General features: G+C 47.6%; 1 protein-coding gene across 1 annotated transcript in view; it reads left to right on the top strand.

Annotated features, from left to right (window-relative positions):
• The first annotated feature begins 8,592 nt into the window (after positions 1–8,592).
• The window catches only part of ADGRE3 (adhesion G protein-coupled receptor E3), a 52,568-nt gene continuing 34,268 nt past the window's right edge, over positions 8,593–26,892 (top strand). Inside the window, exons 1-4 of the mRNA XM_014861664.3 lie at positions 8,593–8,837; positions 12,068–12,115; positions 13,256–13,378; positions 22,803–22,930. Coding sequence (XP_014717150.1) covers positions 8,813–8,837; positions 12,068–12,115; positions 13,256–13,378; positions 22,803–22,930 — 324 coding nt within the window. The 5' untranslated portion in view covers positions 8,593–8,812. The remainder of the gene's footprint in view (positions 8,838–12,067; positions 12,116–13,255; positions 13,379–22,802; positions 22,931–26,892) is intronic.

Raw genomic sequence — 26,892 nt, 5'->3', positions numbered from 1 at the left:
ACCTCACCCTCTTTTCCAGGCAGCGCCCGCTCTCCACCCGGTGCCTGAGTGCACCCGCACAGCCCTGCATGGCTCGTGGTGTCCTCTTTCCCTGGGCTGTGAGGAAACGTGGCTGTCGGTACCATCTGTCCATTGTCGGGTGTCGTGTTCAACCATCCCCATAGCCCTCAGGCGTGAGCCCCTCCCTTACCGAAGAGAAGAGGAGGCGATCCATACAAGAGCGCATATAAATCATGAATCTTTTTAAAGCACCATTTGGCCAGAATAAATCAGAATTGTTCATGTGTTTACCCTTTGGCCCAGATCCAGCAAATTGCTCTAAGGAAATATTTGCACAGAATCCCAGTGTTAACACGTGTGGATGCTCACGCAGCAGCCTTTGTTTACGAGGTGAGGCGGGAAGCAGCCTAAGCGTCCGTCAGTAGGGGCCTCATAAATAATTCCATATAGTGCGGTGTGGTGAAGTCATTAAGGTTGAAGTAATGTATATTTTACGATAGCTGCTCAGACTCTGTCAGCACTGTGAGTTAATTACACAGCAACATCCTTATTCTTCTCCCCTGATGTTTGTCTGTTCCCAAGCTTGCTCTGCCCCAATACCTGATTTTGTTCCCTAAAACTATGTCCATGAAAATGTATTTTTTCCATAAATAAATGAAAAGAAGATCAAATTTTGTTAATGCCATGAATGTATTTCCCCTAAAGAGTAAATGGATCATCAAACTTAACCCCATATTAAATGTGAGAAAATTAAGATTGAGTAAAATGAATCAACCTGACATGAAATCAGCAAGAACAGAGAAGTCGTATCTTAAACATTTGCTGGATGGGTGGACAGATGGATGGATGGATGGGTAAATGTGAGGACTCGGTTCCTGATTCCCATTTCCAGGCCCTCACTACTACATTTAGCTTATTAACTTAGCATCACCGAACCTGAATTTTCAAGTGCAATAAGAACGTGATAATAGATGTAAGATGATATTAGAAAGAAGTACTTAGTATCTCTGTAGGACATGCATCGGTTCCTCATGCCCTAAAAATTTAGACCTTCATCCATGCCTCAGTCCTGCTTCTTAAGCCCTGCATTTGAAGCGACTTTGAACTTCTTATTCTCTAGTTTTCCCAGAAGATGGCAGTATGGTGTAAGAGCTAAGTCCTCTGCATCTGGGTCCAAACAGGCTTCAACCATCATCGTCATCAATACAGTTATTGCTCATAGGGATCCTATTTGTGCCTTGCGTTAATCTAAGCATAGTACTTCTAAATCTTGTCTCAGAATAAAACCAAAGTTGGAAACTGAATTATGTTTTCCTAGTTCAGTGACGTAACCCAACCAGGGAGGACTGTGTTAGGCAGGCTCCCTAGCCAGGTGTGGGTGCTCGTGACTTACTGGGGGTGCCCCTGGGAGAGAGGGAGTGAGGAAGGCAGGGTAAGGCAGATGGAGGCGTTGGACAAAGATGTGGGTTCAGCTGGATTCAACATCATCCTGACCCCACGGGGACCCTGGAGCATGAGTGACACCATAGAGTTGCTCCCACTTTGAGACAAGGGGCTGGCCTTTGGTACTCCCGGCTCAGACTGTCATTGGCTGCAGGATTCCTCCTAAGGATGAGGACAACAGCCTCCGAAGGCAGCCCCTGCCCAGCGGAGGGCAATTCGCTAGAGGAAGGGGCAGATGTGAGTGGTAACCAACCCACAACAGCTGGGGCATGAGTCCATACAGGAAAATCCACTTGTTCTTTAGGGGGAAATACTTTCATGGAATTAACAAAATTTGATATTTTCCATTTTTTTTAAAAAGTACATTTTCATGGAAATGGTTCTAGGAAATAGTCCAGAAAATGGGATCTGGGTGAGGCACCAATGACATCCTCTTTAGAGATCGACACCAACACTTAGATGAATTTATCCTAACTGACAAACTGGCTGCCACAATGATCCTCAAGGCTGTAAGAATTAAGAATCTTGTGGAAGCTGCTCACCTCCGAGTTTATCATGTGATGATGCAACTTGGCTTAGGGGAAATCCTTGTTATTTTGAACACTGAAATGAAGAGGACATGACATTCACATTCTGAGTAGCCACAATTGAGGTAGTGGGTAAACATAACGCAGAAAAAGGGTTGATCACTGTAGTGGACACGCCCGGTGCTCTGCCCGGACCCATCTATCTCTTTCCCTCTCAGGCTGTGTCCCCACCCCCAGCCCCCGGGACAGTGCACAGGTTATGTCCCCACCCCACCCCCAGGACAGCCCACAGGTTATGTCATGTCCCCACCCCACCACCAGGGACTTCCCACAGCAGATGACTGACTGACACAGGGGGATCAAAGGCCGCACCTCAAGATGGGTCAACTCCACGGCGCATACTCCTGGGCTCCCCCATGGAATTAAGATGAGGCTACTCTCCTGCTGAGCCCACATCCTTATTTAGCTCACTCCCATCCCTATCCTGCTTCCTCAGAACCCTTCTCCTGACTGTTACCCCCCCCAGTAAGTCATGTGCATCCCAACACTTACCCCCCAGCAACTCATGTGCATCCCAGCACTTACCCCCCAGCAACTCATGTGCATCCCAGCACTTACCCCCCAGCAACTCATGTGCATCCCAGCACTTACCCCCCCAGAAACTCATGCGCATCCCAACACTTACCCCCCAGTAAGTCACCCAACACTTACCACCCCAGCAACTCATGCGCATCCCAGCACTTACCCCCCAGCAACTCATGTGCATCCCAGCACTTACCCCCCAGCAACTAATGTGCATCCCAACACTTACCCCCCAGAAACTCATGCGCATCCCAACACTTACTGCCCAGCAACAGGTCGTTTGCATCCCAAACCTTTGTCCCCAAAATGATGTGCATCCCAACATTTATCCCTCTAACAAATCAAGTACATCCCAACCCTGATCCCCCAACAAATCATAGACATCCCAATTCCTCCCTCAGATCTTCTTGTAGGCAACTGTCCCAAGACAGCCGCACTATGAAGGAATTTCTATCAATTATTATCGGCTCCCTTTGGGACTATTATGAAGGTTTTCTGGTGGAAGTGTTCCCTCTTGGTGTCGAGGAATTGACAGGGATCCTAGGGTTACAGAGAGAAAGGGAATTCCAGGTAGAAGGAACAGAGCCTGAAAAAGAAAGAAGACTCCATGAGAACGGGGATTTTTGCCCATTCTGTTGCTCTTTTGTCCCTTGAACCGAAGACAGAGCAGCCCCTCTGAGGTGAGGGTGGAGGTTGAGCCTGGACTCAGGGGTGCAGATGCCAGAGATTCCCATTGTCAGCGCCTAGCTGCTGGCTCCCACCACCCGGGGGCCTCCAGAGCCAGTCAGGAGCTGGACGTCACCAAGGGGCGACACTTCTGAAAGCAGTGGAGAACTACTCTCTGTGCCCATTCATTCACTTAAGTGAATATTTATGGAGCACCTGCTGTGTGGGAGAGCCTATGTGAGTTCCAGGAACTATAGCAATGAATAAACCAAACCAAAATCCTTGCCCCACGGAGCTGGCATTCCAGCAATGCAGAGAGACAGGAAACAAAATAAAGAAAGTAGATAAGCAAATTGTTTTGTATGTTAGAAGGTGATGGGTACGATGACTGAAATAACTGGGCAAAGAGGATGGGACATGTGTGGTGTGTGTGTGTGTGAGGAAAGGCCTCACAGAGAACAGGACGTGTGAGCAATGACTTGAAGTGAGAGAGCAAGCCGTGTGGTCATTTGCAGGTATCTGGGGAAAAAGCAGTTAAGTGGAGGCAACAGCAAATGCAAAGGCCCAGAGGTAGGGGTGTGCCCGGCATGTTTAAAGAAAGACAAGGAGTAAGTGTGGCTGAATGAGAGAAAAGGAGGGGGAGACTGGAAGGAGTTGAGGGCAAGGAGATGAGAGGGGCAGACCATGTGGGGCCTTACAGGCCACAGTGAGGACTTCAGGTTTTACTCTGAGTGAGATGGAAGTCATGGGGGCTCTCAGCAGAAGAGGAACAGGGTCTGACTTATATTTAACAGGATCAGACTACCTCCGACCTCAGTAAAGCCTTGTTAAACATCACAGCCCAGTCGAGATGTGCTGGGAGGAAGCAGAGAGAGCAGCATTTCCAACCTGAGTCCACTGTAAGAGTGTCAGGGAGAGGAACCAGCACATGTGAGTGAACAGACTGCTTGCAGAGGTCAACAATAGCAAAGACAGATGTCTGGCAGTAAGGGAAAAGTCTGGGATGGATGGACGGATGGTAGATGGATGGAAAGGTGGGTGGGTGAATGGATTGATGGAAAGGTAAGATGGATGGATGAGTGGATGGAAGGATGGAATGATGGGTGGGGGAGAGGGGGAGTGGATGAATGGATGGATGGATGGGTGGGTGGGTGAGTAGATGGGTGGATGAATGGATGGGTGGATGGGTGGGTGGGTGGGTGGATGGATGGAAAGGGCATCTATGAGGTGGACTGCAGGAAACTCTCAGAAATAACTGAGAAGACACTTTTAGAGAGTCTGATTTTCAACAAGAAAGCCCTTGGAGTTTTATGGTGTAATAATTTGGTTACAAAAAGGAATTCTAACCTCATTTTGTCATCACAAGTGAAAGGCTAGGGACATTTGGTTTATACTTGAGTGCTGTACTATAAACAGTGTGAGGGAAGTAGAGAGTCAGCAGTGGCTTCTGGTTCCTTTCTGGGTACTTTTGGTAAATATCACATCGCCACACTCTTGATGGACCAGAGGAGAATACCGTGCAGAGCTGGGTGCTCAAACGTGAGCGAGCATCAGACTCACCTGGAGCAGCTGTCGTACACAACCTGCTGGGCCCACTCCTGAGTTTCTGATTCATCAAGTCTGGGGCAGGGCCCGAGAATCTGAATGTCTGACAAATTCCCAGGTGATGCCGATGTCACTGGTCCCAGGACCATATGTTGAGAGCTACTGACGTAGAGAAACATGGACATCAAAACATTGATAGCTCTGTGTTTAAAGTAATTTTACTTTAAAGTAAAGAAATGTCAAGAATATCTTAACCAGCTTATTTTCCACTTCTATTTCCTTTTCATCCATGCATCCATTTCTAAATAAATTTACAATAGCTCACTCAATAAGAATAAAAGGAAAATTCTAAAAACAAGAAGGCACTGTGTCACAGTTGAGTTCCTAGGTTTGGTGGTATGTAAAATAATGGTGAACCTTAAAGTTCACGATGCCTTAGATTTGATTAAGTGTGGCGTGCACGGAGGAGGGAGAGCTTAACTCCACCTTGGGGGTGGGGAAGGGGGCAGAGCGGGGCTGTGTGGGGTCTACCTTGGAGGTCAAGGAAGGATGTACAAAACCGTGCACACTTGAAGGACTTGGCCAGGGGCAGAGCGGTGGAGGGAAAAGGGCAATTCCAGGTGGAGGTGACCACACATGCAAAGGCCTGGAGGCTGGAAAGATCATGTGGTGTTCAGGAACGCCTGGGCAAGCAGGTCAGGGTGGGTGGGCAGCCTGAGGGAGAAAACCGGGAGATGAGGCTGGGGAGGTGGACTGGGGCCAGACCAGGTGTACTTTGTGTGCCTACCAAGCACATTTCGCCGGCAGAGTATCGGTGGGGCTGCAAGGCAAGCATGCGATGGTCTCAGATTCGTGTTTGAGAAAAGCTCTCTCAGCTGCACAGCGGAGGGTGGGGCAGGAGGACACCAATCAGGAGACTATCAAAGTTACCCCACATCAGAGTTGCCTGAGAGACAGAGAAGTTAAATCACTTTCCCAAAGTCACACAGCTCAGAAGTGGCAGGGCCCAGACTTGAACCCAGGCAGTCTAGCTCTGAGCCAACAGTCTGTAACAGCATTGGCCTGACCACTAGGTGACACCACCCGTCTTTCTTGATCAACTCTTTCCTCCAACTATCATCCCACCCGCAGAGGACCCCAGGGAGAGAGAACAGGAAGCCTCGCTGCATGCCTGCTGGCCCAGTGAGATGTGGGGAGCCCCACACACTTACCACATAGCACTGATGGCCTTGACATGACCAAAGGCCAGCGAGTTCCACCATGCTCCAACCGTCCAAGGAAGGCCCTCTGTTCACCTTCCCTCTCTCTCAGACTTGTCTCCAACTGTTTCTGGAGTTGACCGCATTTGTCTCTCTTCTTCGTCACCTACCATTTTTTCCTCAATCTACTCCGTTCTGGCTTCCACCATCATCATTACCACTACCTGCATCATCACCACCACCTCCACCACCTTCACCACCACGATCATCACCTCCACCACCACATCACATCACCACCAACACTTTCGCCATTATCATGACTGCTCTCATCACCTTCACCACCACCCTCACTGCCCCCACCTGCACCATTTTCACTACCATCATCACCACTGCCATCACTGCCTCTGTCGCCATCGCCACCACCACCACCTTTATCAGTGCCAGCACCCCCAGCACAACTGTCCCCATCACCATCACCTCCACCAACACCTCCACTATTTTCACCACCATCATCACCACTGTCACCATCACCACCGCCACCTCCACTGTCTTCACCATCACCACCGTCACCATCGCCACCATCATCCTCACCACCGGAACTGCTCTTGCTAAGAATACCAACGACCTCCTTACTCCTCTGTCTTGTGAGTATTTTTTAATCCTAATTCAGTCCGGTCTCTTGCCCTCCATGACACCATACTCTCCTCATTTCCCTCAATTCTGTGTCCACTCGCCCTGCCTCTTCTATTAGCCACTCCTGCACTACTTGATTATTAAATACTTACTCAGGGCTCTGTTCCCACTCTACACTCTCTCCTTGAATGATTTAACCCATTACCATGACTTTTACTATCATCTATTGGCTGGGGGGAGCCCTGTCTCTGTAATCCATACCATATATACATTGTATATTGAAATCACAGCACCTCAAAATTGACCTATCCCAAACTGAAATCTATTTCTCCCCAAAAATCTGCTTTTCCCCCAATGTTTCCTTTCTCTATAGCAAAGTGGCACTGCCATCCACCCAGATGCCTGAACAAAAACAACAACAACTAGGAGTTAACTCGTCCCTCTCATGTACCTTTCCCCTGCCCACTTCCAAGTCCCACAGACTCTTTTTAATTTTTTTCCAGTCGACCCATCAAGTCATTTATTCAGCAATGATGTCATGGGAAGCAAGATAGACAAGAAAACTTTGTGGGTTTACATTCTAGATGGGAGAGACAGATCAGAAACAAATAAGATAATCACAGGTTTGGATAATACAATTACAGAAATAAACTGGGTGATTGAGGGTAATTTGGCAGGACTTCTTTCAGTGAGGTGGTCACAGAAAGCCAGTCTGAAGAAATGAGTTGTGGGCTGAGACACAAGACTATAAAGGTAGAAAGCAATCTAGGCAGTGCAAAAGCATGTGCAAAGGCCCTGAGGTAGAGGAGAACTTGATGTGCCCAAGGAACAGAAGAGACCCCTGTGGCTGATGCATAGGGACAGAGGGGAGACTCATAGCAAATGAATTTAAGATGTAGATGAGGAAAGATCACGGAGGGCCTTATAGGCCATAACAGGATGTCTGGGTTTTATCCCAAGTGCAATGGGGAGCCTTAGAAGGGTTTTAAGCAGAGGAGTGGTAGAGCGTGATTTGATTTGAGAGAGAACTCTGGCTGCTTGGTTGGGGGTGTTCTCGAGCAGAGGGAGAAAGGAAGCAGAGAGACCATCTAGATGTTAGCTCTGCCCAGATCATTGTCCACCCGGACCCCACACCCTCTCCTGCCGTCTCCCATCCACAAAGCACCCAAACACTCCCCCAAAACAGAGCCAACCACATCCCCACATCTGCTTTAAAAACCTTCTGTGACTTGAACCTCCTCCAAACCCCTCTCCAACACAACTCAGAGAGCAACGAGAAAAGGCATCAGGGGGTGGCTTTCTCACGGCAGAAACCAGGAGAAACGACTAGAAGACATTTTCCGTGTGTCACGAGTGGAATGCCCTGTCTGCATGTTCGAGGCACTTTAGCAGTGGCTTTTTGTTTGCTGCTTGGATCTTGGGTTTCTCGGATTGCTGGGCGTTCAAAGAGGCACTGCCTGCCACCACAGGGCTAAGAAGAAGCTCAGTCCCACCATGGGGCTTCCCCAGCAGACCCTCAGCTCTGCACAGGACAGGTTGTGTTAGCCGTGTGCACAGCGGCACCCCGTAAGGTAGTGCAGATCCTGTCACTTAACAGTATTTGTCTTCGTAAATATTTCCCGAAGGAGGAAATGACTTACAGGCCTTTTCTCCCAAACGCTGCTGTTGGTCTGCGTCGCCCCAAGTGACGAAACAATACATCACCTTCTACCAGACTTTGAGATCTGGTGAGTGCCATCTCCCGGGGAAAAAGTCCCAAGATTTGTGAAAATGACTCCTCCACAAACTTTAGACACCAACAGAGACACCCTAAATCCTGGCCTGCTTGGCTCAAAAGTAAAGGGCTATGGAGGGTTTGTTTTGACTCCAAAGTCACTTCGTGCCTCTCAGACAAGACTGTGTAACGAAAGGGCGTTCCTTTCCTGGGGTCAAGGGCTTCTGTCATCCCAAAGGCAACCAACAACAGCTGGAAAGACCTGCGACCAAGGAAGCAGGCGAAAATACATGCAGCAAAGCTACAGAAAACAAGTCAAAAGCAGAACCATCGGTCTGATGATGAAAGATGAGAAGTTCTCTTTTCTGAGAGCAGTTTCCTAAGGCAACTGATCTAAGATACAAGTGTCAATTCTCACCAAGTTTCCTGGAGACAGAAAAGCGACGGGCCTAAAGCACGGCAGGGACCTTCGGGAGCCTGCTGGCAAGGGTCCCCACGCAGCCATGCCGGGGCCGTCACTCCTTCCAGGTAGGTGCACCCCAACGACGGCTGCCCCCCAGCCGACCCCCTCAGGAGCTGCAGGCTCCGCAGTCCGCTATGTGACCTTCTCCTCTTTGCTCTGCTGGGGACCCTCTCTTTCTCTCTTGGATTATGGTTTCCTTCCTCGCCACCTGCTCAAGCTCTGGCCTCAAATATCCCTAACCTTTTCCTTACAGTCCGGTCCGACGAGTTGTTCATCTCCCTCCTCACAGGTTTGTTTTCTGGTTGACACCCTCTCCCCCTTGGTAACTCCCGTGACCTAGCACGGCCTGACTTCTCCTCTGTCTCTCTTGCTCTTCTTTCCTCCTCCTCGTGTTTCCATTTCCCGTACCAAGAATATTAATAATAATGACAGCGAATATTTTTTAGCACTCACTATGCACCTTATGTGTATCAACATATTTAATCCTCACAATAGGTTCATGAGGTGGGTACTATTATTATCTTCATATTACAGATGAAAAAACTGGGGCACAGAGAGGTTATGTTACTTGTCCAAATGCACACAGCTCATAAATGGCAGAGCCAGGATTCAACCGAAGCCACCTGTCTCTAGCTCTTTGCTGCGATGCCCCTCCCACAGGATTCTGCCTGGGGTCTTCTTCTTTTTTCCTACTCCCTCTCTCTAGAGGATCGTGATCCTGTGGCTCCAACCGCCACCTCTGTGCAGATGGTTCCCCAACTCTGAATCCCATCCATCCTCTGGCTTCAGATCCAGCGACAATACCAGTAGCCACACCATCAACCAACGCTTACATTTACCAAGCACCTGCCTTAGCCTGGTGTCAGGCTAACACTGTTTTACTTCCGTCACGGCACAGCATCTCCACCTTACACATGCGACATGGCTTCCGAGCTTATGTGACTTGCTCCAAGTCTCACGGTTGTTTAGTGGCAAAGGCAGGTGACGGAGCATAAAGTCTGTGGAGGTAACGCAAGCTACTTGAAGGCAAAGCCGCGTCCCTTCCCTTGCAGACCTCCCTCAGCAGTTCATGTGCGGGAGGCATCCAGGAAGCACCTGCGGGGTCAAATTTAAGTGAGAGAGTGTGCAATTTTTTTGTATATACGTTATACCTCAATAAAGTGGAAAAAATCTAAACGAGAGAAGCTCTAACAAGATGTTTCCTGCTTTGTGGCAACTGGAGGCAGGCTCCTGGACCTTCTGAGACAGATTGTCTGTGTTTCGGTTCTCCATGACCTCTGCCCATTACTGGGTGGGACGAGCAGTGTCGTAGGATGAGCACCAGGTCAGGGGTTAGAATAGGATTCTAGTGCAAATAAAATGGTCATAGAGCCAGCCAGCATGTGTGGAGTGGTTTCTGCCAGACACTGCGCCTCACGAATTTCCTCATTCATGTCGCTGTCCCAACCACGGGAGGCAGGCGATGCTATCACCTTGTTTCATATAAGGAAATTTAGAGAAGTTAAGTGTGTTGTCCAAATTTTCACAGCTGATGTCCGAGCCACCCAACCTCTGGGAACCTGTTTCCTCATCGACAAAAGGTCATCGAGTGATTTCTAAAGTCTCTTGGAACTCGAGGACTCCGGGAGGCCGGGGGCTCTTTGGCGACTCTAATTTAAGACGCGTGCACACATTATGGAGCATGGGGCTGCTGGCCTGGCTGCAGACCCTGGGGACCAGCCCTGAGCAAACATGGCGGTGCCCAGACGGCCTGGGCTTGAGGAACAGGGAGACATTCTCCAGCCGCGCGCCTTGCTGGTCGGGCCGCGAGCTGCAGTCCCCACGCAGTAGGTGCAGTGTGAATGTGGCTGCTGCAAATCAACTGTTGTACAAAAGAAGGAGGAAAGGAAATTTAAATTTATCAGGGAATACGCCGGGACCCTGCCATTAAGCAGTTCAAAGCCCAGCTGAGAATATATTCATTAGACAACCAACGTGTTCACGAGGCTCCGTGAAGGCAGTCGCAACAGTAACTGATCATGAGATAGGCCTGGTGTCTCCTGTGGGGGCCGAGGGAGGAGAAATGACAGCCCCCCAAAGATGTCAACGTCCTAATCCTGTAAACCTGCGAGTATGTCACCTCACACGTGTGGGGGAGGAAAAAGCCCTCCTCCACGTCTTGGGGTCTCCGTGTGGGAATAAGAATTAAACTGACATAAGACAGATTCACAGGAGGGAAGCGTAGAGTCTAGTTAAATTGTGGCGTGAACCTCGGAGCCCTCCCAAGAGGATGAGGAGCTGGGAAGCGACCAGAGCACAGAGCTTTTACACCTTTTAGACAAAGAAATGATGAATTTAGGAAGAAATGACAAGACAAAGGGATTTGGGACAGGAGCAGCAAATTGTGGGGAAGAGGCTAGGAGCTATCTGGGAGGGAAGTAGTGGAAGATGAGGGTTGTCTTCGTGAGCGTGTCTGTAAGTCCACTGCAGTGTCCCCGGGCGCACATCAGAGAGGGCACTCATGCACACCTAGCAGGCACAGCCACCCCACTCCCAGGCTGCGTGGTGCTGACCTCGTGGGACCACTGTCGTCTATGTGGCCTGCCGTTGACCAAAACGCATGGTGGTACTGAGAAAGCATCTTCCTCATGGGAAATTTTCTGGCCTGCCTTCAGGTGGAAAAGGCAGGCCAGAAACCCCGTCCTGCCTCTGCTGTCTCTCGAATGCCTTCAGCTTAAAACGGCCAATAAGCCAAAGCAGCACGTTTTGGGGTCTCATGTCCTGAACTCCTTCACGTGTCAAAGGGCCTTTGCAGGTACAGGTGAAGTTAGGGGTCTTGGCATTGGGCCGTCACTTGCGTGTAACCAGGAGACTGTGCTGAAAGGGGAGCTGCGTGACTCCCAGGGCTGGATCTTAAAAGGAGACGCACCGTTTTTTGCTGGAACACTCGGCTTGGAGCTCTGAAGTGCCGTAGAAGCTGCCTGAAGGAGGTCGCCGTGCTGGGAGGGAGCCCAGAGCACCCCAAACCCTGAGACCACACGAAGGGACAGCAGTGCCAGCCATCCCAGCTGCCCCACCCCAGCCACTGCCCAACTGCAACTGCGTGCGCACCCAGGCCGGAGCGCCCTGGCTGAGCCTCCCCAGATGCCAGAACCCCAGAAACCACAGGAGATAATAGAGTGAACTTTATTTTAAGCCCCTACCTTTTACAGTGGTTTGTTACACAGCAGCAGATAACTGACACACAGCCCGTGGCGAGTTCCCTGGACTCTCTCCTCAGTCATTCGTGTCTCTCTCTTCTGCTTCCCTGTTTCAGGACTCTGCTTTCTGCTGAGCGTGTCGGCAGTCGTGGCTCAGATCTCAGGTGAGCATTCAAAGCCTGACCTGTCCGCAGCCAGAGACCAGGGAGGGTGCAGACCGAGGGCGCCAGGACCACGCGGGTCTGTGACGGGCTAGAGAGATGGGCCTGTGCTGGGCTGGAACCTGGGAGGGTCGCTCCCTAATTCGTTTTAATTGATCATGTCATCAATTTTGGATATCTTTAAGTTTTATCTTTAAATTTATCTTTTTATTTTACTTTTGTCTGTTTGTTTGCTTTTACTAACCACAATGTGCCTGATGCAGAAATAGAACAGTGGGTGAAACAAAGTCTCATGAAGCAAACATTCCATGGGGCATGACAGAGGACGGTGGCAACCATTTCGTTCTGATTATAAGCAAGTCAACAAGGAACGAACGAGATCGTTTCAGATTAACCCCTCAGAGATCTCACTAGACGCTGATTCGGCAGGTCTAGGGCAGGGCCTGAGACTCTGCGTTTCCAGGCAGCTGCCTGGGGGGTGCATTGAGGGCCGAGGCTCCGCACTGTGCCCCCATCCTGTCCCGTCCCAGTTCCGCCGGGCCCGGCACTGTGCAGATCCCTCCACTGGACCCTTCGTTCATCCATGATTCCCATTCTTTCTCAAGGAACCTCAGATTAAGATCTTCAGCGTAACCCTGTCCAAATGAAGTGACACATAGGGTTACAAAGATAACATGTGCCTTATCAGAATAGACCTTCTGTGGTACCCCACAGGTGCAAATTTTTGTAATCATAGCTGACATTGATTTTGCGCAGGCACACCCCACAGCACTTTACTATATTAATTTACTTCTCACAGTAACCCATTTTACAGATGAAAGAATTGAGACACAGAGAGGTTAAGACACACAGCTAGTAAGTCTTGGAGCCAGAGTCCAACCCAGGGTCCAAGATCTAAACCAACTCACTCCTCTTTTATAAATTCTGCAATGATCTTGAGAATAGCATAATTATATTGAATCAAAATTTCATGTTAAAATTAATTTGTTTAATGCCAACTCCAGTCCTTTATCGTGCACAGGAATCCCACTTATTTCTGCAACTTGCACTTGGCATCCCTAATTTTTTAATACACTGAGATCTCACAAAGGAAAAAGTACAGGGTGGCCCAAGTGACGTCTGACCTACCTCTTCACCCCACAGGCTCCTCGCATTACTGCCCCCCGAATTCTGAGTATTTCAACATGACTCACTGTAGGTGCAAAACCGGATACAAGTCTGCATCTGGGCAGGAATACCTCGAGCCCTCCTCCGGGACATGTACAGGTAAAGCAGCCATTCTCACATCACCCAGTTGTGCGAGAGGCGGGAAGCAGCGCAAAAACTGTGGGAGGCGAGTGCACAAGAGTGTGCGACACTGAACCCTCTGCCGACTCAGCCTCGGCGGGAAAGAAAAGCTTTCATGATGTCAGAAAAGAGGGCTCCTCCAGAACCTCCGTTTCCTCCTCCGTTTCCTCCTCCGTAACCTGCGGGTGATGATGCCGACTTCATGAGGGGGGCGGAGGATTGAGTCAGGCAACAAATGTGGCAGTACTTCTTGAATTATATTTTTTTTAAGTTAAGGAGAAGAATATGCACTGAAGTCAGGGCAAGGAGAGAACATAAGCTAGGGCAGAAACTTCTAATATAAAACCCTATGGTCATCTAAGATGCAAAACGCAGTCTCAGTTCAGTAATTTAAATGTCCAATCCTATGCAAGAATAAATACTGCAGCCTTGAGTTAATATTTTGTTGAGTTACTATTTTTACTTTCTGTATTTATCTATGTTGTTTGGTGCATACATATTTATGACTGTGATATAATTTTCTTCATAAGATGTAAATATCAATACGTAATATCCCACTTTACCTTGTTTAGAGCTTTGAACCTTATATTCTGCTGGGTCTGCTATTGATGTTACACATTCTGTTTTATTTCTGTTAATAATATCGGGTTTTCCCCTCCCCTAGCTCAAGCTCGCTCCTAGTCAGAAGCTTGCCATCAGGAGTAGGGGGTATAATTGGCTTCTCTCCTCTTTCCCCACCTAACACGCTGCTCTTCCTCACCCAGTCTTGCTGGGGTTGGAACCCAGCAGGCAGAGGAGGAAAGAGCAGCAGGAAAGTAGGCACCCTCAGCTTCTGTGTTCCTGACTTGCTGCACTTCCTGTCACAAGAGCCTCCACGGTTCTTGAAGACAGTGCCCCTCTCGCCAATCACTCCCCCGAAATTCCCCTGATAACAGCAAATTCCTCGCCACACCTTCCTCATGCCCGAGGAATCCTGCGTCTCCTCCAGCTTCTCGGTGGTAGAGCCCGTTTGCCACTCCAGGAGACCAGAACCTGAGCAACCCCGCAGCAGAAATCTCTCGCACGTGACCCACTTCTAGTTCTCGGGAAGTGTTCACACAACGTTTGCCCAAGAAACTTGGGATGTGCAGGTGCATAGGTACCTCTTCTTTGCCCCTGTGCAAGCCAGTGATGCACCCTTTAGATTTTTCACGGGGAAATAGGCATCAATCAACTGCGTCCCCACAAAATTCGGGGAAGGTGTAACTAGCTGAAGGAACGCCTTAAAATCCTGCTCTCTTGGAGAGAAATCAAGAGGAAAGCACTTGCACACGTTTCTCCTCTTGGGTGGGAGGGGAGGGACCACAGCACGGCGTCCGCTCTCTCCAAGCAAACCCCCCCTCTTACCCGCCGGCTCCTGACTCTGTTAAACCTTTGATGCGAGTGGAGAGTGAAAGAATCATATGACCAGATCCCAGACTCCTCCTCCTCTGCAACTGTTGCGTCTTGGCTCGTTCCTTACTTGGACTGTGGTGTCTATTCCATTTGGTGCCATTGCTGAAACTTCTAGTTTGACAACTGTTACTATGACAGGTTAATGTCAAAGTATGGCCTCACCGTGTGCACTTTAAAAGATTACTCTGTGGAAAATGGGGGTGACATTTGAGCATACTTGGCAAAGGCAATCACAAGTACAAAGATCCTCCCATTGGGAGGTGTCTAGTTGGTTCAATAAAAACAAAATGAAATGAGTCTGTCCACAGCCTGGCAAGTGATGGAGACACTGGCTGGAGACAGAGCTGAGAACCAATCTTCTGAAGCCACCAGCATCCTTGTTTATTGAGATATAATTCATGTACCACAAAATCCACCTGCTAAAGTGCAGAGTTTAGTGTATTTCAGTATATTCCAAAGTGATGCACCATCACTGCTATCTAATTCCAGAACATTCCATCACCCCCAAAAGAAACCCAATACCCATTAGCCGTCCCTCCCTGTTACCCCCTCACTCCAGCCCCTGGAAACCTCTACTCTGCTTTTCGTCCCTGTGGATTTGCCTACTCTGGACATTTGCTATAAATGGAATCACATAATATGTGGCCTTTTGTGTCTGGCTGCTTTCACTCAGCATAATGTTTTCAAAGTTCATCCACACTGCAGCATGTGTCTGTACTTTGTTCCTTTTTATGGATGAATAATATTCCATTGTGTGGATGGACCACATTTTGTTATCTGTTCATCAATTGATGGACATTTGGGTTGTTTCCACTTTTTGGCCATTATGAATAATGCTGCTACATTATTCATGATACATTGTGTACAAGTATTATGTACATTATTCGTAAAACATCGTGTACGAGTTTTAGTTTGAGCACCTGTTTTCAGTTCTCTAGGGTGGACATGCAGGAGTAGAATTGGTGAGTCATAGGATAACTCCGTGTTTAATTTTTTTTTAATTTCAGAACTGTTTTCCAAAGTGGTTGCACCATTTTACATTCCCACCAGCAATGTATGAGAGTTCTAATTTCCCCACATCCTTGCCAAAATTTGTTATTGTCTGTCTTTTTTATTATAGCCATTCTAGCGGGTATGAAATGGTATTACATTGTAGTTTTGAGTTGCATTCCCCCAGTGACTAATAATGTTGAGAACTTTTCTTGTCCTAATTGGCCATTTGTACATCTGCCTTGGAGAAAAGTCTATCAAATTATTTACCCATTTTTTAATTGGGTTATCTGTATTTTTGTTGTTGAGTTGTAGGAGTTCTTTATATACTCTGGATACTAGTCACTTATCAGATATCTGATTGGCAAATATTTTCTTCTATCTGTGGGCTGTCTTTTCACTTTCTTGATAGTGTTCTTCGAAGCACAAAAGTTTTTAATTTTGATGAAGTCCAGTGTATCTATCTTCTCTTTTATTCTTCTTGCTTTTGATGTTACATCTAAGAAACAATTGTTTCTTACAATTGTTCATTTTTGTATTATAAATTCCTAATTCTATTAGATAATGACAGAATCGTTTCTAATTTTAAAAAACTTATTAGGGATTTTTTTAATAATGGCTGAAAATGTCTACTTTTTACATTTTTATTTGAGGTTTCTTTGTGGAAGCATAGGATTGATTTTATAAAAGAAAATATATATTTTCCACTCAAGGAAAGTAAGATTCTCTCTCTGTGTAGGTCTCTGTCTCCTCCCATCTCTCTCTATCTCTGTCTCTTTCTGCCTGTATGTGTGTATCTGTCTTTGTCGGTCTTTCTGACTCTCTATATATGTGTATTTATTGCTTTTATTTATTCATCAATTTCTCCATATCTTTAACTATTTTCTGTCTACTAGATCCTTCCTCTGTTTGTGCATGCTTACTGATTGTGATATCCAATTCCTTATTTATTTTTTATCTGGTATTTCTGAGAGAAGTATATTGAATATCCCAGTACAATTGTATTTTTATTTGTTCTTGCTTCTTGCATTTCTACTTGTTTTTGCTTTCTGTATTTATCTATGTTGCTTGGCGCATACAAATTTATGAACAGGATATAATTTCCTTCATAAAATGTGTTAAGTTTTGGGGCCAGCCCAATGGCATAGTGGTCAGGTTCACACACTCCACTTTAGTAGCCCGGAGTTCACTGGTTTGGATCCCAGGCGTGGATCTATGCCCCGTTTGTCAAGCCATGCTGTGGCAGGTGTCCCACATATAAAATAGAGGAAGAAGGACATGGATGTTACCTCAGAGCCAATCTTCCTCAACAAAAAAAAGAAAGAAAGAAAGAAAAAATGCGTTAAGGATTAATACATAGTGTCCCACTTTACCTTGTTTAGAGCTTTGAACCTTACATTCCACTGAATCTGATATTAATATTACACATTCTGTTTTATTTCTATTTTAATTCTCCTAGTATCTTTTTGTGCAACCCTTTATTTTGAAAATTGTCAGTCTCCTGAAAACAGCATATAGCTGAGTGTGATTTTTCAGTGCAATGTTCTGGTTATCTATTGCTGCATAATAAACCCCAAAATTGTTGACATAAAACAACCATTTTATTGTGCTCTTGGATTCTCTGGGCCAGGAATTCAGACAAGACACAGCAGATGGCTCTTCTCTGCCCCACACTGTCTTAGGCTCGGGCAGAAGTCTCACCTGGCAGGTGGTGACTCCAGTGGCTGAGGGCTGGAATTCTACCGAGGCATCTTCACTCACGTGCCTGGTGCCTGGGCTGGGATGACTCAAAAACTGGAATCATCTGGAATTCTCAACTGGGGCTCCTATCTCAGATCCCTCCATGGCGCTTCCACCTCTCACAGCTGATGGCTGAGTTCTGAGAGGGACGTCCCAGCACGGAGCTTACAGAGAGTGAGGCTGCCTGGAGGCCCGGACAGGGTTGCACGGTTCTCTGACCTCGCCTCAGTGTCCCACATTGCCACTTCTGCAGCAGTCTGTCGACCGAGGCAGCCACGAGCCCGCTCAGACACTAAGGGGTAAAACCACGAGCCCGCATCTCAGTGAAAAGAGCGTCAAATAATTGGAGGCCGTGTTTCAAAACTGCCACGCCCGATCCGCTAGTATCTATTTAATGGAAGAATTCTGTTTATATTTAGTGTATATTAGTCTATTATATTTAGTGTAATGACTGATAGTTACTCCTTTCATCTTACCTTCCATTAATTAATTTTATAGTATCATTTCTTCATTCGTCTTTTTGTATTTGTGTTTGTTTGATCAAGTAGCTGTTGATTCAGTTTTTCCCTTTATTTATTCGGCTGGTCTACTAAACTTTTCCATCCTGTTAACAGTTACCTTCTCTTTTCTGAACCAAACACGCTTCTCGATTGTTATTCTAAAAACTCACCAATTATTTTCCCCACCAAGATGCGTCATTTCACCCTACTTCCCCTCTCCCAGTAAAGACATGAGATCTGTAAAACACTCTTATTTCACTCCTCCCCTCTCCCCGTCCCCCTCCCATCCCCTCATGAATGTTCATTTTATCTCAAGGTTCATTGCTCACCCCTGCTTCCTCTTCCCTTCATCTTCCCCCAAATTGAGGTTTCTCGACTTGCTAATTTCATACTCAATTAACTGTTTGCCTAGAGCGCTTTCTGTCATTTTTTCTTCAAATTGGGCACATGGGTAATATCTCTCCCAATTATTGCATAATCTCATGTTTCTTTCATTCCAGCGAGTAGGTTCTATCTTGCCTTGGCAGGGGTTTTTAGTTCAGTCCTCTTGTCAGTAATCCGTTGCTGCGTACCCCAGGAATCACAGAAACTGTCCCGACGCTCACAGGGTTGCAGACGGGGATCCCAATACCAATAAAAGTCTCATTCCTTTAAGTGAGTTGTAACTTCTTTCTGTCTCACATTTTGTAAGGCTTTTCCCAAAAGCCTCCAGAAGACTGTCTATACTTTTCACTGGCTGGGGGAGTGTCCCATGACCGCCCTGGCGGAAAGGGAGGCTGGGAAAGAGGGCACCTGAAAAAGGAGAACAAGGTCGCCGTATCTGGCCTCCCAAACGGAGAATGGCTATTGAGTGGGCAACAGTGTCTGCCGACTGTGTCACACTCTGAAAATCCCAAATTTCGTGTTTTCTGTACCAAACAGGAAAGTCACACATTTTCACTACCTACTTGACGTCATTGCAAAGGGGCTACAGTGACCTCAGGACGGGGGACATGTTGACTTAATGAAGACATTCTGGCTGAATTAGTTAGTTCAGCAGGCGCATTAGTCCGCTCCAGCTGCTGTCACCCAATATCGCAGACTAGGCGGCTTAGACAACAGGCGCTTATTTTCTCACCGTCTGGAGGGTGGGCAGTCCACGATCAAGGTGCCGGCAGATTGTTTCCGGCAAGGCCTCTCCCCCTGGCTTGTAGACGCATGCCGTCTCGCTCTCTCTTCAAGCGGGCTTTCCTCACTGTGTGCACGCAGTGGCAGGGGTGGTGGGGAGCTCCATTCTTGTGGGGATACTAATCCCATCAGCTCAGGGCCTCATTCTTATGACCTCATTTAACCTCAGTTGCCTCCTTAGTGTCCCCATCTCCAAATAGAGCCTCACTGAAGGGTTAGGGCTTCAGCATATCAATCGAGAGGCTACAAATGTTCAGTCCATAACCGCAGACTTGGTCAGTATCCCACTTATGTGCCCTCAGCATTCGCCATTCCTTTGCACACCCAGACTGAGGCGTTCTCTGAGACTATGCAGCCCATGCTCAGGACAGGTGGAAGTGCTGGGGGGTTAACAGTCCCCGGGAGCATTCCTTCACCAATAAATGAGGAGGTTGGGTGGATAGACACCCCAGCTCCCTCACCCCTCAGGTGGGCCGTTCTGAAGTGTGCATTCACGCTGCCTCTCGAGGTTCCCAGAGGAATTGACCCCCAGGTGCCCACAGGGAAAACTCACTTGATAATGTTTGCTTTGTTTTCTGCCTTCTATTCCCTGTCTCGTTTAACCACTTCCCCTCCCGTGTTTTCCAGGATCATCTCCCAAGTAAAACACTTGCACTTGAATCTTTGTCTCAATGTCCACTTCTTGGAGAACCCAACAAAGGCAAGGAGGAAAGGAAAGAACAAAGACAACCATTGCCTTAATGGAGTTGTCTTGGAAAGCCAGGATAGACCCTGGCAGGAAGGGTACAGCCTCTGGCACATATGAGATGCTCAGTAAATCTTTTTCAAATGAATGGCCAAATTTCTCCTTTGTGTTCCAGATATTGACGAATGTGAACCACCCTATAGTAGATATTGTGGAGCAAACGCTAAGTGTCGGAATGTCATAGGAAGTTTCGACTGTCACTGTGACTCTGGATATGAACTCCTCTCTGGGGGGACACGATTCAACAATTCTAATGAGAACACTTGTCAGAGTAATAAAATTCTTGTCTTCTTGTGCCCCTCATTTTTCATTGAGTCCAACACCAGAAAAGATACTTTCTGTAGTGGGGCCAGGATGTGTTTGTATTTTCTGGAGGTAAATGGATGCTGGAAAGAGGAGGAAAAAAGAAAGAGGGAAGTTCATAGAAATAACGGGGTGAAGAAGGCAAGTGGGCTTTGGAGACAGAGATGATGGGGTAGTCACTAGACTAGAGTCTCTGGATGGCAAAGAAGAAAAACCCGCTCAGGCTAACACAAGCAGAAAAGATGAGTTTATGATAAGGATGCGTAGATATGTCTTAGAACTCAAGGACAAGAATACAGCGGGGCTTCTGGCGTGAACTGAAACTGGAGAGTCAACGCTATCGGAGCGCTCCAGTCTCTGACGTTCTCTGGGCCTGCTCCTTTCTCCACTTTCCTTGCAAAGTGGTTTCTCTGCTCCCTAGTCCACAGGACCAGAAATACGGCCACCAACAGCTCCAAATCTTACCGTCGTTATTGACCCAACCACCCAAAGAGAGATCAATTGTCTCTCTTTTGAACCTAATTGCAAATTTTTTTTGGAAATGTACAAAATTGCCCAGTTTGAGTCATGTGCCTACCTTTGGATCTGTGTTGAGGGGGAGGCGCTATGTTGTATAAGAACGACCAAGTCTCGTGGAAACCATGTAGATGGGGAAAGTCTACACACAAGGAATGTGGGACTAGGCAGGCTATCCATGAGGTGCTGGCTACAGTTGATATCAGAAGAGAGAGAGTCTTTAAAGCTAAATTCTAGGATGCTGTTGGTGGAGAAACAATAATACTAATAGCTAGTATTTGTTTCGCTTGTGCTATGCACCAGGTACTCCATAAGTGATTTACATTTACCATAACCATGTGAGGTAAGCACTGCTATTGCAGATAAAGAAATTGAGATGTCCAAAAGTTAAGTAACTTGCCCAAGGTCAGCCAGCTAATAAGCAGGTTTTTAACTTGGGTCAGCTTACACTAAGAGTCCACACTCTTAGCCACTCGCTATGCTGCAACGTGGGACTCAGAGAAGGCATAAAAGGGACAAAGCACTCTTATTCTGGTGCAAAAAAAATAAGTTATCCCTCTTTATAAGTCAAGATCCAGTCTGGAAAATAGAAGACACACCACATCTTTCAAACATCAGGAATTCCATATCGAGAGTAGGTACTGGTGAGGGAAGAGCTGAGAAGTCAAAAGAGGGATCGTGAGGCAACCCAGAGATCAGCAACAGCAGAAATCTGCAGCCGTTCTGCACCCAGAGGGACAGGGGAGGAAGTGATACTACCAGGGCTTAAGAGCTGCGTCCGTCTAATCAGAGTTGGGAACTTGGAAGAGAGACAGCCAAAGCTGGAGATGCCACAAGAGGTAGAGAAAGGGGGGAGAAACACCCTGGCTCCTCCTTTCCTCTGCTCCCACGTTCCACCAGCATCTCCCACTGGCTGAACCTGCCAGGAAGCCACCGGGCAAGGGACCCTGGCAGGTGGAGTTGTCCATGTAACGGAACAGAGCATGGAAAAAGTAGGATCTGAGGGCACATTGACAGCTGACTGACACTTCTCTTGACAATGTACCCACAGACTGAGATTGTACCTGGCTTCTGATGTGTCTGTTAAACTCACTTTATTTTACAAGGCAGAAAAATGCTCTTGATTATTTTGCTAATTTTAAGAGCTCCTCACAGCCCTGTTATATGGATTGAATCCATCTGGGGTTAGTTATCACCAGGTTTGGTAGGTCCAACCAAGCCCCCGTGGGAAAGTGTGCAGCTTTCAGCCAAAAGTGCAATTTCTACAATGAATGTGGTTTCCAATAACAGACATATTCTAGACTCAGGGTTGTAGGTCAAAGTGCTTGAACTCTTAAGGCAAAACCCTCAATATTACAAGAAAGCCCTTTGTCCTTTTTAGCAAATAGACTCAGCTGAAAACCGAGATACAGGAGGTACAGATTTAGCCTCAACCTGATGGTGAAGCATGAGAAGTGACACACAAAGGTCTCATTCACAGCTGATAACCCAAAACTGACCCTCCTGTTTCACTTGTCGTTCTCAGCCAGGCTGAACTTAAAAATCTGAGGCATCTAATTTTCTGTTTCCTCGGCCATTTCAGTTTTAATGTCCACCCAAGACCGAATTTAAAAATTTGGAGCTCACCCTTTTCTGCTGCCTCTGTGCCAGGTATCTCCACCGCGGCAACGCTGACATCTGGGGTCTGATCAGTCTTGTGGTCATGCATTGTAGGGTGTTGACAGTACCCCAGGCCTCCACCCACTAGATGCCAGCCACGTCCCCACCCCAAGCTGTCACCACCAAAAGTGTCTCCAGCCATTACCAATGTCCTCTGGGGGCAAAATCAGTCACAAACGCCACTCCACACCATGACAGGGAACTCAGGTTCTGATCCCCAAAAAGAGCGAGCAACCCGTCAGTAAACACGAAGAGTTCAGCCCCTCGCGATGCAGTCACCCGCTCGCACGCCCGCCTCTCCTCCCTCTCCCTCGGTTCTGACAGTAACCTCCCGCAATATCTTTTGCAGCGACCACCACCGCAGCGACCACCACCGCAGCGACCACCACCGCAGCAACCACCACCGCAGCGACCACAACCACAGTGACCACCACCACAGCGACCACCACCGCAGCAACCACCACGTACAGGAAAGAGGTGAGTGGAAGCTGAGCTCTGGAACCCAGCCAGGTAACAAATGTTTGCAAAGCCCAAATTAGCAGGTAGGGGTAGATACTATATGTTACATGGGTACTATATATTATATGTTCATATATCATATATGTGGTGTCATATATGTGATATATCACATATTATGTAACAGTACGATATATTTTAATACATTGTATGTTAATTATAATATAATATCACAGTGTTAGAATTTTTTTTTTGAGGAAGATTAGCCCTGAGCTAACTGCTGCCAATTTTCCTCTTTTTGCTGAGGAAGACTGGCCCTGAGCTAACATCCGTGCCCATCTTCCTCTACTTTATATGTGGGATGCCCACCACAGCATGGCTTGTCAAGCACTGCCATGTCCACACCTGGGATCCGAACTGGTGAACCCTGGGCCACCAAAGCAGAACATGCTCACTTAACCGCTGCACCACCAGGCTGGCCCCTATAATGTTATGTTTTACATATACCTGTGATGCATACATATCCGTGACTATGTTTATCGCTATATGTGTATCATCATATATCTCACATAGAGAAAGATAGATACAGTGTTTCCACATACGGGTGTGTGTGTTCCCGCATGTGTGTTCTGCCACCTAAAGTCAGGATCTGTCCCAGGCCAAGAAAGACAGACTAAGCAAGACTGTATCAAGGAAGGCTGAGCTTCTGGAAGAAAAAGACCCACATATCCAATGGCTTTATAAAGATGGACTTTATTACTTTCTGAATTAACAGTCCAGAGGCGAGCAGTCCAGGCTGGCGAAGGGATCCCACTCCATGAGGCCATTAAAGGCCCCATGTTCTTTCCATGCTGTGGCTCCACCACCCCCTGGCATCTTGTCCTCAACTGCAGTCAAAGCTGGTTTGCTGCAATGTTGCATTCGTACCAGTGGGGAGAGAGGAGAAGGAGTTCAGGGCAAGTGGTCTCGAGTGCAGGGTGAAGAGGGGAGAGAAGAGATGCATGTACTCACTATGTGATAGGCTAGTAAGACTGTGATAATTTCCTTGGAGACATGTCATAAAGTGACAACCCAGAAGTTGCACATGTCATGGCCAAACCTAGCTGCAGGGGAGGCTGGGACAACATGGTCTGTAGCTGGGCAGCATGACCTGGATAGATGTTGAGGAATTCATTCAATTATTCAAAGGAAGAGGGGGAAATGGATATCATAGGACAGTTAAAAGAGAGAGACACTGAGATAGTGCCTGCTGGGTAGTAATCACTGAGTGTCTATACCAACTCTGAATTTTAATTAAAAAAATGATCCATGTCTCTGAGAACATACAGACCAGCAGAATGAGCTCATCCATCCTCCCCTCACTCCCCACCCTCACCCTGCCCCACTCCAGAGGTATTGCTCACGCCTTGACCTCCCGAGCTCCAGGCCTCCGGGTACGTGCTGCTCTCTCCACCTGAGCTCCTTTTCCCGATCCCTCACCTGGCTGGCTTCCTCCAGTCTTCTTTGCTCAAGACTCAATTCAGGTGGCACATCCTCCTGGATGGCCTCCCTAAACCGCCTCCCTCTGAGTTAATATCACGTCCCTGTGGTGGGAGGATGTGGAGGCTAGAAGTGTAGATGGGCTCAGATCCTGGCCCCACAGGGGCAAGAGACAGGGTAAAATGACAACCTCTCTGTATTCGCCAGAGTTCTCCGGAGAGACAGAACTAGCAGGAGGGACAGGTGCAGATACAAACAGATTTCTTGTAAGGAATTGGCTCAGGTGATTAGGGAGGCTGACGGGTCCCAAGATCTGCAGGTGGCGAGCTGGTGACCCAATAGTGTGGTTCCAGCTTGCATCCAGAGGCCAGAGACCCAGCCAGAGCTGATGTTTCAGTTCAAGTCTGAAGGAAAAAACCAGTTCCAGGGAGTCAGGGAGTCAGGCAGGAGAAATCCCCTCTCACTGAGATTTATGGTTCTACTCAGGCCCCCAGCGACTGGAGGAGGCCCACCCACATCAGGGCGGGCAGTCTGCGTGACCCCATCTGCCCATTCAAATGTTAATCTCATCCAGAAAACACCCTCACAGACACACCCAGAATGATGCTTGACCGACTATCTGGGCACCCCATGACCCAGTCACGTTGACACACAAAATTAACCATCACACTTTCCAAGACTGATTACGCGTGTGTAAGATGGGGGTGATGATGGCACCTCCCTCCTTGGGTGGATGGAAGCTCAGATGCAATAACATATGTGGAGCACTTAGCACGGCGCCTGGTCCAGAGCACGCCCCCATCCACAATGTCCTCTGGCAGACTGACAATATCTGTGTGATGTGTCATCGCCACATACACGTGCACTTCTTGAGGGCAGGAATCAGACCAGGCCCACACGGGGAGCTCAACAAGTGTTCACTGAAGTAATGAACAAATAATCATGTGATCGACAGGAATGTTTCATTATAAAATTTCATTGCCAGTTTCCTCAAAAAGTTAAAAATAGAATTGCCATATGACCCAGAAATTCCACTCCTAGGAACACAACCAAGAGAACCGAGGACAGGGACTCAGGTACCTGCACACCTGTGTTTGTAGCAGCACTATTCACAACTACCAAACGGGAAAAACAGCCCATATGTCCACCACAGATGAATGGATAAACAAAATGTGGTCTAGGCATCCAGTGGCATATTATTCAGCCATAAAAATGAATAAAGTCCTGATTCATACAACAATAGGGATGAGCCTTGAAAACGTGATGCTCAGTGAAAGAAGAGAGACACAAAAGGTCACAGAATGTGTGATTCCACTGATAGGAAATGTCCAGAACAGGCAGGTCCAGAGAGACCGATGCAGTTTAGCGGGCGTCAGCCACTTGGGGGGAGAAAAATGGAGAGTAATTGATTAATGGGTAGGAAGTTTTATTTTGCAGTGATAAAGATACTTTGGAACTACACAGAGGTTATGGTTGCACATCATGAATATACTAAATTGCCACTGAATGGTACACTTTAAAAAAGTGAATTTTGGGGGCTGCCCCATGGCCCATGGTTAAGTCTGCGTGCCCCATTTCGGGAGCCCAGGGTTTTGCCAGTTCGGATCCTGGGTGTGGACATAGCACCACTCATCAGGCCAGGCTGAGGCGGCGTCCCACATGCCACAACTAGAAGGACCCACAACTAGAACATACAACTATGTACTGGGGGGCTTCGGGGGAAAAAAAAAAGAAGAAAGAAAAAGAAATGAATTTTATGTTGTGTGGATTTCACCCCAATAAAAAAATGCATTGCTGGAAAAAGATAGGTGCAAAGTCATCATGCTGGATCCGACGCCATGATAACAATTCTGAATGGCAAATACTGTGGTGTCTACTCTGTACATATGGGTTTAAAACCAAAACGATTTCAGTTGTCATTTGGAGGAGAGAGAAATTTTCTACGTCAGGCAAGCAGGGTAGGAGGGGGCTCCCAAACTAGAAACCGCAGCTCAGAATTTCCACGAAGACTCATTAGGTTGAGTGAGAAGAACACTGAAAATGTCTGTTTGAACCCTGGTCCTGAACGTCCCTCCAGGGCTCTTTAAGAGCCACTTGTAACACACTGGTGTGATAGCATTTTCTGTTTAGGAGCATTCGTTCAGCCCGGGGACGCTCACTGAGCACTAACTACTTGCCAAGGACCGTCCCAGGTGCTGGGAAGCAGCTGTGAACAAGCCAAAGTCGCCATCCTGACGAGACGTCCTGTCTGGTGCTTCAATGTGCCCACGAGCCCCCCGGGGCCAGGGCTAATGCAGATTGGGCTTCAGGGCGCCAGGAGCCTACCTTCCTAACGGCCCTATTGCGGGTCCACGAGCCACCTCAGAGCACCAGGACGTGGGCGTCCGCACAGAAATGGTCTTTCAAAGAACCTGGACTACCCTTTTTTTTTTTTCCTTTTTCTCCCCAAAGCCCCCAGGTACATAGTTGTATATTCTTGGTTGTGGGTCCTTCTAGTTGTGGCA

The sequence above is a fragment of the Equus asinus genome, chromosome 20 (assembly GCF_041296235.1).
Source record: "Equus asinus isolate D_3611 breed Donkey chromosome 20, EquAss-T2T_v2, whole genome shotgun sequence".
Classification (NCBI taxonomy): domain Eukaryota; kingdom Metazoa; phylum Chordata; class Mammalia; order Perissodactyla; family Equidae; genus Equus; species Equus asinus.
This window is presented reverse-complemented; position numbering and strand designations above follow the sequence as displayed.